This window comes from Nestor notabilis, unplaced genomic scaffold (genome assembly GCF_000696875.1).
Source record: "Nestor notabilis isolate BGI_N333 unplaced genomic scaffold, ASM69687v1 scaffold3168, whole genome shotgun sequence".
Classification (NCBI taxonomy): domain Eukaryota; kingdom Metazoa; phylum Chordata; class Aves; order Psittaciformes; family Psittacidae; genus Nestor; species Nestor notabilis.
In genome coordinates this window covers 186,855-199,114 of record NW_009941356.1, presented here as the reverse complement: position 1 = coordinate 199,114, position 12,260 = coordinate 186,855, and the positions used below count along the sequence as shown (strand labels likewise).

The window sequence follows — 12,260 nt, the reverse complement described above, 5'->3', positions numbered from 1 at the left end:
ACCCGCGTTGCGGCCGCGGCTTCCCCCCGCGCCGCCTGGCCCTAGGAGCAGACCTTCGTGGAAAGGCACAAAGGTCTCCGATAGCTGCGCCGCGTTTGCGTACACGCCCTGCAAGTGACTCCTCCGGGACCGGCCTCAGCCCGTGCGTGTGTATATCCGTGTCTGCTGCCCGCTGCTTCCCGGTTCTCCTCCATGCAGTCAGTTTTGTGCAGCCTGTAGTAGTCAATCCGGACTTCAGACAGCAGTACTTAACTAGGTCTAACGAGAACGGGTTTTGTTTCTAAATAGGGCAAATTACGCTTGCGGTTTGTAAACAACTCACTGTGCCCCTAATCTCACGTTTTTCCTCAAAACTGAAGTATTTCTAAAGAGAGCCTTGACATGAAATACGCCTTGGAATAAGCACTTGAATTTCTTCAAACAAAAGACTTGGAGAGGGAAGTAATCTTTTACATTTCTTGGAGAAGCTCCCCGAGTTTTGTTAATTAATAATAATAATAATATGCATAGTTTGCTCCAGGTGCTTCCTCCTAGGAGTCCAAGTGATTTTGCCATCCGTATTCATATGTGAATAGCTGTTAGAGTTTATACAGCAGCAGTGTTAGGCAGTTGGTTATGAAACTTGCATATACAAATACAAAACCACAGCAGAAAAGCTCCATTGTCAGCAACATCTTTTTGTGGGCAAAACCCAGCACTTCTGTTTGTGCCTCCTAACTGAGAAAAGCTAGTGGGTTAACTTTGAAAGTTAACAGGTAGAAAGAAGAGTAAACAGGGAGAAAAGCTAGAAAGCAGTTGCAGCCAAAGTGAAGCCAGGATTATTTCTGATGCATCCTGAACTGCCATGTCTGTATTTCTCACAGTAAATCACTGAGTAATGAAGAAAACCTGAAGCTGTTTGGGAAATGCAACAATCCAAATGGCCATGGACACAACTATAAAGGTAATTACATGTGTAGTCATGAAGAGAGGCTGCTCTCAGGCAGGCTGGGTTGAATGTGGAATAACCCATGGAAGAACTGGGCCAGTGATGTTTCTCAGCAGTCTGGTATGGCTTTTAGTGGCTGATTTGGTTTTTATTTTTAGAAGGAATCTTCAGCAATTGGGGGTTGAACCATGACATGGATTTGCAAGCTATTAAATAGATAATAAATATCTCAAGATCTTAGAATCGCAGAATAGTTTGGGTTGGAAGGGACCTCAAAGATCATTTAGTTCCACTGCCCCTGCCATGGGCAGGGACACTTTCCACTAGACCAGGTTACTCAAAGCCCTACCCATCATGGACTTGAGACTCACTTCGGCAGTCAAATCTACTTGTTTGTAAAATCAGTGAGTTTTGAATGGAGATTTTTCTGAGCAAAAGACATGCAATTTATGCAGGCCATAAACTTTATTTGGATGTTGTTTTCACAAATTCTGCCATCTGTGTGCAACCTGTGCACATAGAACCAGATTTCTCCAGTTATTAGGCTGGCTCCCTGCTAGCACTATGTTATTATTAGTACCCTGAAACCCCTGCTACAGAGCTACTAGCTTTACCAGGGAGGACAGGTTTACAAATTTCTGGACTGAAGATTTGTTTCTTTTAAAGCTGGTGATTGTATGGGCTCTTAGTATGTCTGCATTGTCCAGAAGACTTTGCTCATCAAAGGACTCTGATCTTGAGTGTGCCTGGCATGGGCTTTCACAAGGAGTAGGTGCTTTGGAAGTCATCTAGTCTTACATCTGCCTGCAAGGAGCACTTTGGGCATAGTGGTGTGTCTCTGGGCGTTAGGCCTTGGAGAACGACTTCTTCGATGAGCTGGGTGACTCTCAGTCATTATTCTTTATGGAATGTATACTCATGTTATAAAAACAGTGTCACTTTTCAGTGCTGGGAAGCAATGCACCAGTCCTTGTGGATTAGTGGTGAATGGGTTTTCTTGTCCCTATCAGTAGTGTGTTTGTTGTTAGGTTCATGGTGTTACCCTGACCTGATATTTTCTTTTCTTTTTTGTTCTTCAGTTATAGTCACTGTGCGTGGAGAGGTGAGATGCACGCTTCTTTTTTCCATTCCTTAGGGTGGCAGGACACATGGGTCCCCATCTTCAATGGTACTGAAGTTCTTGCTCAATTACTAGAGTTCCTGGGGTGTTTGTGGAAACGCTGTATGCATAACTATAGAAGTTCTTCTGTAATCACTGTCCTATTTATCTTGCCTTTAACAAGGGTTTGCAGATGACCACATTCAAGTCCAAGGTTTGTAATCATCTCTGCGCACATAGCTAAGTCTGCCAGAGTCTCACTGCAGAGTGTATAGGCTCAGGTCAGATCTGTGGGGCACCTTTGGGTGACTACTGAGCTATAGGGAGGCTTAGCACTTCCAGTAACTGATTGTGTCTGCTGTTTTATCAAGCTATTTTGCTACAAATATAAAGGGAAATTCTGCTTTTGCAGTTGTTTGTCACCCTTCATCCACATTGTTCTGTGTATACTGCAGAGAGAGTTGTTTAGATAGCACTTTGGTGTATGTTTTCCAAACAACTTTATGAGGATTTCCAGTTCCTAGGAAAAGGAACAGATACTAAAATTTAAAACCTCTTTCTTCTACATTTCCCAAATATGCTGTGAACTACACGGCTGACTTTGGCCCTAGAGCTGTACCTTCCCCACATGGGAGGTTGCCCTGAACTCAGGCTGGGGGTCTCTGTTTTGTCCCTGCATGTTCAACACAGAAGTTTAATGCCAGTTTTCATGCTTATGTTCATGCTGGACTGTTGCTTGAAGATTGAATGTTTCAGTGAGTTTTTCCTCCCTGGTGTCAGTTTTTAAGAGAGAGTGAAAGCACTGGAGGTTTTTTGTAGGCTGTAGGTAGCCTTTGGGGACATCACAGGAGTAGAACTGGAACTCAGTATGTGAAGGTGGAAAGAGGTATTTCTTGTGGCTCATGTGTCCTGAGTACACACATACTCTGGTTTGTACAGGCTCATGGCAGCCTGGTAATAAGGATGTACGTGCAGCTAGGCTGTTAATCTCCCTTTTGTTTTCCCTGCAGATTGACCCAGTCTCAGGAATGGTTATAAACCTGACAGACCTGAAAGAATATATGCAGGTAATAGCACTATTTTCCTACACATCCCTTGGTAGAATTGATTAGAGCTTAGCAATTTGTCTAGTACCAGGGTGGAGACATGGTGAGTTGATGATGGTACAAAATAAAGAAGAAATTAAGGAATGATTTAAGACTAAAAAGCTTTAGCACTGTGATACAAGGCAGTACGATGTCTTCAGCTAGGAAGTTAACAGGTAGATGTAGGGCTCTTATCCTTTTCTGTGTATCGTTGCCTTGCTGTAGTCCCATGTGCATGGTAATTTGAACCTCAAGTGTGCTGATAAACTGGGACAAGATTGTCACTGTTTTCTTTCTGCAGGAGGCAATCATGGAACCCCTTGACCACAAAAACCTGGATAAGGATGTGCCATACTTTGCTGAGGTTGTGAGGTGGGTGATGGGGACTCTTCGTGACATTGGTTACAGGGAACAGTCTTCAAGTCTTAGTCCTACATCTGAAAGAGCAGCCTTGATACCTTGATACAGGTGTGTTGCACATGTGTTACACACACCTGTGCATGTCAGGTGCTGTGTGCCCTGCCTGCCTTCAAGCCCTACTGCTGTGCCCTTATTATGCTGGGCTGGGTGGAGGCCTGCTTACATACCAAGATAGGCACCACTTGCTTATACCTAGGGAGCCTTTTACAGACTAGCACTTGTAACATGAGACTGTCTGTGGACAGCTTGGGAGACAGATATGACCTATTAATTAGACCTCATTTCATCCATGTTTGCTGTCAATGGTTCTAGTCCCACTTAAGTTCAAGGTGTCATCATGCGAAAGGTGCCTGCATGGCTCCCTGTGGCTGTCAGCATCCTCTCTGGTCCATTCTGGGTACAGCCTCCTCTGATGTCATTGCTGCAGTTCTGAATCTGCCCATGTTTCATTCTTAGCACCACGGAGAACCTTGCTGTATTCATCTGGGAAAACCTCAAGAAGCTCCTGCCCGTGGGAACTCTTTATAAAGTGAAAGTGTATGAAACGGACCAGAATATTGTTGTTTATAAAGGAGAAGAAATAATGTCTGAGAAGTGAAGAGATCTTAAGTTCAGTTGGTCAGAAACTGCTGCACAGTAAGATCAGTGGATTACTTCAACCCTGCTCACTGTATTTCCTACATCTAGACAATGATTACATGTTACGTAAGGATGAATGCAGATGTTTCACAAGAATTCTTGCAGCAGTCTAATGATTTGGGTTCTCAGTATTCATCTGTCTGTTTTTTCTCAAGACATTCCGATTTTGCAGATCCAGATGACCAAGCTAATATGAAATTTGCAGTTGTGCTGTGTTAAATAAAGCTGGTGGGTCATCGCTGCTACAGGAGGCTTTTCGTTCTGCATCTGATCATGGACAGCTGAAATAGTAGGGCATACTTTGAGTCCATATCCGCTGAAGACTCCTGAAAGCTTGTTGGCACAAGCAGCCAGATCAAGCATATTTTTCTTGGGGAGGTTTTTATAAGTTCTGTAGGAACAGGATCAAACATTCTTTAATCTTTCTGGAGCAAGCAGTCAGCTCATATTCCTCCTGTGATGATCCTCATTTACATGGTATTTTCATTATCAGAATCCCATGTTGGGAAGGTCTTCTAGACAGAAGCAGCACTTGATACCAGTCATCAGGGCTGCAGGTTCCTGCTGTCACTTGCAGATTAGTAGATGCAACACTGTTCAGCATAGGTTGTTACAAAAGGACCAGGCTGTGCAATGAGTTTAAATGAACACTAGCCAAATTATTCTAAAGATTCCTGAATTTGTAGGTGTACTCTGAAAACTAAGTGCTGGAAGAGGAATGCATGTTAAAACCAGTTAGGGAACAGTTACTGTACAATTGCTATGGTTAAAAGCCATAGGATCAACGTGTGTCTCCAGAGGTGGAAGTAATGGTACTTCCACTTCTGTGGAGTGTGTGCTAATGTTTATCACATGAGCACGACCTGAAGAGTAATTAAGTATGGCCGTGAAGAATAACTTTATGCATATAATTTAAGATGTGATTTCCAGAGTAATAATTCCCTTGCTTTACAAGGAAATTATTCATCTGAATAACAGTAGCAAACAGCACCATTTAGAAAGGCTTAATCAAGCTTGCCTTATAGTTAACCTTGGCTGCACGCTGCTATAGGCTGAGGGTAAAGTAGCCTTCTGTAGCTATCAGTTGTGCTGGAAAGTAGTTTTTACACTTCCAAAAATATACTTCTGACTTCTTTCTTTTAAATTGTGACAGTTTTATGTGAGGACAATTCTGTGCTGTCTCCTGCCTTGATCCATCTTTGATCAAACTTCCTGGATGAGCTTCTAAAATTGAACAGTAAGAAAAGATGTGGAGATGAGGGATATTCCAACCTTCTCGCTTTGGTAGAGCAAAACCTCTGCCATGGGAGCTCCGTCATTGTTGTGGTTTTGGTTTTTCTGGGTTTTTTTTCCCCTTCTTCTCTCTTAGCAATAGTGCTTTGGTGAATAATTAGCTGAAGGTTCATTCCAGTGGCACTTAGTAGAGCATGCTCAGTGCATCAGAAGAAGGGAACACCATTGTCAGGCTGTTGCCCCTTCTCCCTTTTTTTCCCCCAGACAGGAACCAGTCAGTTTTTTTCAGCATGGGCTCTGCCCATGGAGGTTTTGCAGCTTTCCTGAATGTTCCTGCTGGTCTGTAGTTTACAAGTGTGCTATGTCATTCTGGTTTGCTCAAATCATGTAAGTCATACTGGATGATAGCTGCTGCTGATAATGATTCACAAAGCATTTGGTGTCTTCAGTGAGTCATGGAGATTAAAACATACCGTTTGATCTTTTTATCAGAAGAGTAATTAAGCCATTGACGTTGTTGACAAAAAAAACCCAAGCAAACAAATGGTTATATGTATATAGCACAGCCCATTACTATTACTGGCAAGAAGTCAGGTGCTAGGCCAGGAAAAAACTAGCCCAATTCCTGTTCTTTTGCTGCAGTGCAACATAGCCTTGATAAAGTCCCACAATAGCTCTAGTTTTTATATTTATTGCAGTGCTGCATGATGGAGATCTACTTATATCTTTCATTCTGATCTCTCCGGTTTAAATGGCAGCAGATCTGGAGAGGTGGAAATAAACTCATTGATTTGGTAGCAGCTTGTGTGAAGGGGGTCAGCAGTATCAGAGCTGGAATTGTAATTGCCTGGGTCTCAAGAAATTACAGTGTATTCTGTCCTTTATCCTGCTTAGAGGGGCCTTGATCTTTGCAGCACTGTGTGAGCTTCATGTACAGAAGTGTCTGTAGGAATCAGCCTCCAAATTCACAGGTTAGGGAAGTAGGGTTATATAAGGAGAGAATTAACTAACATAATTAAACATGAAGTCTCTCTCTGCTATAACTTAGTTACTGAGTGATTAAATTGTTTGAAAGAGAACTGTTTGGGTGATGGTAGGGTCCGAGACAGCAGTTCAAATGTTAGAGCTGACCCAGGAGAGCTACTGTAGGACCAAGACTCCCAGCTTTCGTGCACATAAATGTAAATAGCAGTATAATGACAGCATGACCAGAAATATGATGGGTAGTGCTTGGTAGGGACTGAAGAAGAAGACCCAATTCTGCCTATGTGTCACATGGAATGGTGAATCATCAGGTTATATAGAAGAGGGGTAGTGCAAAGGCAGAAACTGAGTGAATGGGGAGTTGCCAACTAGAAGAAAATTTTGGGGCTGCCCAGTTCCAAAGGAAAGCTGTTCAGCAGCAGCTCTTTTTTAATAATTGCGTCTAGGGAACATTTTCTTATTCTGCCTCACTGTAAGGATGAAAAGTCTTTACTCTCTTTTCTGTGCTTGAATGACTGACCACAGGAGGACTGTGCGTTCAGCCAAGACCTGTGCAGTGTGGGGAGAGGGAATTGATTGTTTTCCCATGATGTCTGGAATTACAAAACAGCACAGAGCAAAAGGGGCGCCATTAGGAAAGGATCAGCAAAGCAAAAAACAGCAGCTAGGACTGGGGTAAGTCCTGCCACTCTGTTTTATGTGCCACTCCCTGGGCTGTTATTTATAGTTCATTGCCACCCCTACAATGACAAGTTAATAAATAATCCAGGTATCGCTTCTGGTGCGGGACACGGAGCCCCTACCAGGAGCTGTAGTTCAGACAACTGGCAGGTGCTCCCAGAGGTTGTTCCAAATGCAGTGTGAGGCTCGATGCTGTGCTACAAATGGAACCAACTTATTTACAGTGCAAAGGAAAATTCAAACAAATGACCCAAAGTTTCCCCAGTGTGAGACCCAGAGACTATCACAGGAACAGAGTTTGAACTAAATGACTAGATTTTGGGTCCTGTATGAATTAGAGCTAGCAGAAGGGAGCCCAGGACTGAGAGACCACAAAGATCTGGTTGACTGCACCAGTGATCCCCAACCTTCCAGCACCACAGCAGAGCACTTTAACACTGGCTGGTCTTTATGGGCAAATCTCTGGCAAGTGCTGGAAATAGGCCAGGGAGATAAATTGTCTTGTTTCCATGGACCTTCCTCATATCAGCCTGTTTGGCCACGCATGAAAGCATTCTGGCTTTCTCATAAGTGAAGACAGGCTAGAGAGCTAGAGAGAGAGCTGCCAAGGGGATATTTTCTAGGAGAAAGGGTTGTCTTAAATGTGATGATATATTTGTCCTCTACATGCATCCCCACAGCTGTAGGACCTTACTCGTCTCCGCCATTATTTCTGCTGCAAAACTCACAAGTTCAGCAAAATACTCGACATTCTGATCTAGATTCTGTGGTGGAGTGGCTCCATTATTGCCTTTGGGGCAAAAAAGGAAGACATGGGCAGCTGTCCTGGTAGCAGGGCCAGATAATGTGGCCTGCTCTTTTGGGACATATAGCTCTGAATCAAAGGAGAGTCTTGTTTTGCTTGCACTTCAGGGTCGGAAACTGAGGTGATGCTCGTTCTTTTCGTAGTGTTATTGACAGCTCTTTTGTTTGGCACCTTATTGTTTTGGGGTTTATTTTTAATTATCTATAGCAGTTTCACATGTTTTAGTCTTGGCCATTTCTTTTATCCACTGGTGTGAGCTTTTTGTGTGTTGCAGGCCTCACCCTTATTTCCTTTACTGCTGAAGCAGAGTTTCTGTATATTGGGTTCAAATTCCACACTACAATGCTGTACCCTTTACACTCCTTTTCCTGCTTACGTTTGTGTAGTAGGTTTCACCAGGGAACTGGGACAGGGATATAAAAAGAAGTGCTAGTATTTGCTACAGAATAGTGTAAAAGTTAATGAGAATGACACTGATGAGGCATATCAGTGGAACAAAGCCAGTAGGAGTTCATCTTTGGAGGTAAACTGTATTGCTCTGAATGCCTTGTGCCTGCAGATAATATGGTAAGTGGAAGTTGCCACAAGCATAGTTAAAAATAATTTCCTATCTATTATCCTAGGCTAGAACTGTAATCTTATGAGATAAGGGCATCAACAGTGAGATTAAAATCGAACACTAGTTTACAGCACTAATTAGAATTTTATTGTGTTGCGCTCTGCAGTAGCAGAAGATAAAACATATTCAGATCTCTGCTAATTACCCTGCCTGCAAAACAGATGCCAATTAGAATAGCTGGACCCTAAAAAATTATTTCTACTAAATTCTGGCCAAGCGTTCCATTAGCACATCACTCCAGGTCCAGGCGTCAGACCAGAGCACCAGTTGTATCCACGCAGGTTTGAGTACAGTCCTTCTCCCAGCAGCTGCCCTGGCATCTGAAAAGTGCTGAGAAAATGGGACAGTGCTGAAGAAAGGATCAGATTCACAAACAAGGTAGGAGAAATTAGTTTTACAGTGGTTGTATTCAGTATTTCCAAGTAAATGGCACCTCTCAGTTTATTGTTTCTCTTCCTGGAGAGGGTGCAGAGGATCAGGAAGAGAGCATGAGGGAGAGTCTGAATGTATTTGTGTCTGTGTGTCTGATGCAGGGACCAGAGTCTATAGGGGCAATTTGATACTGACCCTGAGCACTGGACCTGCACCTCAGATATTGTTTTGAGTTGGGCCTTACACCAGTATCTGATGGGAAGGATAGAGCCCATTCCAGTGTCTGAAGGACCTTTTTTCTTCCGATAAGCATGAAAGATAACACAGCTTTGAGTCCTTTCTCCTTCTTCCCTTTGAATTGTGTATGTGGGAGGGGCGTGCATTTCCCAGTGTGATGAAATGCATGGGCAAATTGTCTTTGGATGGGAACGATTCTGAATACAAACCCCATAGACCCGTCTATATGCTGGGTTGATCCTTGTCATCCCTGCTGGGTATATATGCTTAATCTGGGCCCAGAGAGTCTGCACATAGTGATAATGCAGGAGCTTTCACGTTAAAGCTTCCTGTTACTCCATAACTTTAAAGAGTAAGATAATTTCTTGGCCTGGAGCTGAGACCAGGAGAGGTCTTGGCAGAGCCACCACCTGTAAGGGCTAATTGTAGGGACATCACAAACTCGGGGCTAGTAAGGCCGGGTTAAAGCCAGTTATTTGATCCATGACCATTGAAAGACCATTACAATCTGGGACTCAGTCTCCTGAAGAGGAAACTGCAAGAGGATTAGTGGGACAGGGCTGCCTTTCTGACTCTGCCTTCCAAAAAAGCCTTCTGGCCCACCCCGTAGAGGATTGCAATTACAGGGCTCACCTACCTATATTTGTGTCTTTATGTGCTCATCTGTTGGGTCAAAGCCAAATATTTCACAGTATTCAGAATCATTTCATCCCCACCACCACATCACAATGAAGCCAGGAAGTAATGTTAAATACAAGAGCCAACTTTCATTCCTTAATTTATTTAGATTAGTTTAAGAAAAAATTACTTTCCAGAAGTTTGAAATTTTCTAAATAAACACCATCCATATAAAAATACAAACAATAATAATAACAATAAAAGCAAGACATTCAGTGTCCCATACAATCTTGCCCTACAACAAAATCAGTTGTTGATTAAAAAATGAGGAAAAAAATACCCACTCTGGTATTCCAGAAAGCCAGAAGAAAACCAGATAAACTTTATAAGGCTTCCTCTGAAATAACACAATCTAGGGGATGCTGGATCAAATAATAATAAGGTGGAGCATAAATTCCCAAGGCCTGGGCCTTTATAGAGGATACCCTGCCAGCAGGATCTCCAGTTTGTCGCTGCTGAGCTTGTCCAAGTGGAGGGCACACTTACTTTCTCTGTGCTTGCACTGGAGGTTTTGAACTGGCTGAGGCACGTGAATCCTAAATCCATAATTTCCCTTCCCAGGATCAATTCTGCTTCCAACAGTTTTGGTGAATATGCTGTGGGGGACTGTGTCAGACTGTCACTGAGGCACATACACACACAGAAACACACATGCTGTGAGGGCAGGTCCCAGGCTGCATAGCCAAAAGCAGACCTCTTCTTGAGCTTCTCAGCAGATCCCGGTACCCTGATGAGAAAGAGGGCCTTTTCCCTCTTCAAGCATTTTCATCTGTTTTGTATGCTTCACAGAACCCCAGGTAATGAGGAAGGAATTGATTCAGGTATCGTTCCTTTGTTAGACAGGGTCTGCTCTTGACCATGCTGTGCTTTTCTAGCTGAGAAGCTGTAACAGAGTGATCTCTGACTTGTTATGAAACGTTTCATGTTGAGATTGCTGGCCCTGGGTGTGGGAATTAAGGAGACGATCAGCTGTCTGGTCAAATAGACCTTCATAATTTAATGTAGAAGTGCAGTTATCATCCTAATACAGAGAAGTGAATAGTTTTCCTGAGTAGATCAGCTGCCTGCCCTCCCATGCATACCACAAGCAAGGAGGAAAGGTGCACCACAGCTGGGTCATCTTCTCTTCCTGATTTCTAGGAGAGCAATTTGCTTGTGACAAGGAGCAGTGGCAACTGAATGACAGCTATGAAGAAGGAGCTGCTCTGAACCATGGAGACAGCGTTGAAGGTGGAGTTGGTGATTGGTTGTGCTGTGGTTGTTTCTGATTCTGAAATGGAAGAAAAGCCCAAGGGCTGATTAGAAGTCCAGAGGAGCAGCTGGACTGCAGACCTACTCCAAGAGGCTGCGTGTAACTGATTTGACATCAACTGATTTCTTAGAAATGAAGGGTCAAACCCATGGCGGGGAAGTGGGGTGTCTGACTATATACAGTGACATCAATGGAGCATCAGCATAGGCTTGAGGCTCCTGGCTGGTAGGGGATTCTCTGGATTATCAGAAACATCTGTGATGGCACAGTCACAATTTCTGCTTTTTATCTGCATGACAGAGTGAATAGGGGGATGAAGCCTCTGCCAATACGTGCAGAAATAAGTAAGCCTGTCCTCTCGTTTGTAGTTGTTTAATGTCCCTTAAAGCAAAAAGGAAACTTGAAAAGGTTTTAAGTCCAACATTATAACCTGAAAACCTCTAGCTAGCTCGAGCACTCTAGTGGCTTTGCCTTCTCCTGACTATTGGAAAGATGAGCTATTCTTCAGCAGATGGTACACTGAGTCCAACTTTCCCCTTCCCAAAACACCAGTGTAGCCCTTGCTTGATGTGTCATTCACCCTGCTGTTTGAACTGCCCAACTGAAGCTTATTTACCTCTGTTCAGAGTCACAGTCTTGAACTCGGCGGATTCATCAGTGAAGATGATATATGCCCTGTGGAAGGAAGGAAGAGAGAAGAAAGTACATTCAGAGAAGAGCAGCTGAGTATCTCACATAGCCCCATGTAAGAATATAAAGAGGACTTTCAAAGCAGAAGAGGAGACAGGAACTACAAAGTCATCCTGACCTCACTTATGTTTCCCTCCAGCTATATTGCATTTTTTTTTAACATCTGAAACACTTCTTCATTACACTTTCCTTGCTTTACTGCTCTTCTGTGGATGGGATAGGGGTGCCTTGTAAAAGGGTAGCAATTTACTGTGACCATCTGCTCCTTCCAATTAGAACCACTATTGTCATGAACTGTTGTGTTCTTCCTTCCTGCAGATAAGGCCAATCAGGCTAATGGCTATGGTTTCCTCTGACAAATATTTCCCACTGATGCAACTCCATTAGTGTTAATGGAAACAAGAGGGGTGTTCAATCTACTCATATCCATAGAACTAATTTACATCCCTAATAATATGAGCAAGTCTTTAACTACGAGACCATCTGTGGGGCGACCTCTAGATGTGGCTTTGCAGTAAATGTTTCCTTGGTATTTTCA

The 12,260-nt window shown here is 43.2% G+C and overlaps 1 protein-coding gene across 1 annotated transcript; it reads left to right on the top strand.

The window, feature by feature from the left end:
- Positions 1-863: 863 nt before the first annotated feature.
- Positions 864-4,130, top strand: PTS (6-pyruvoyltetrahydropterin synthase; the record flags this gene model as incomplete). The annotated part of the gene is made up of 5 exons (XM_010020830.1): positions 864-943; positions 2,008-2,030; positions 3,038-3,094; positions 3,414-3,484; positions 3,989-4,130. Coding segments are annotated over 5 exons (373 nt in total), but the record flags the coding sequence as incomplete, so codon positions are not given.
- Positions 4,131-12,260: the final 8,130 nt, after the last annotated feature.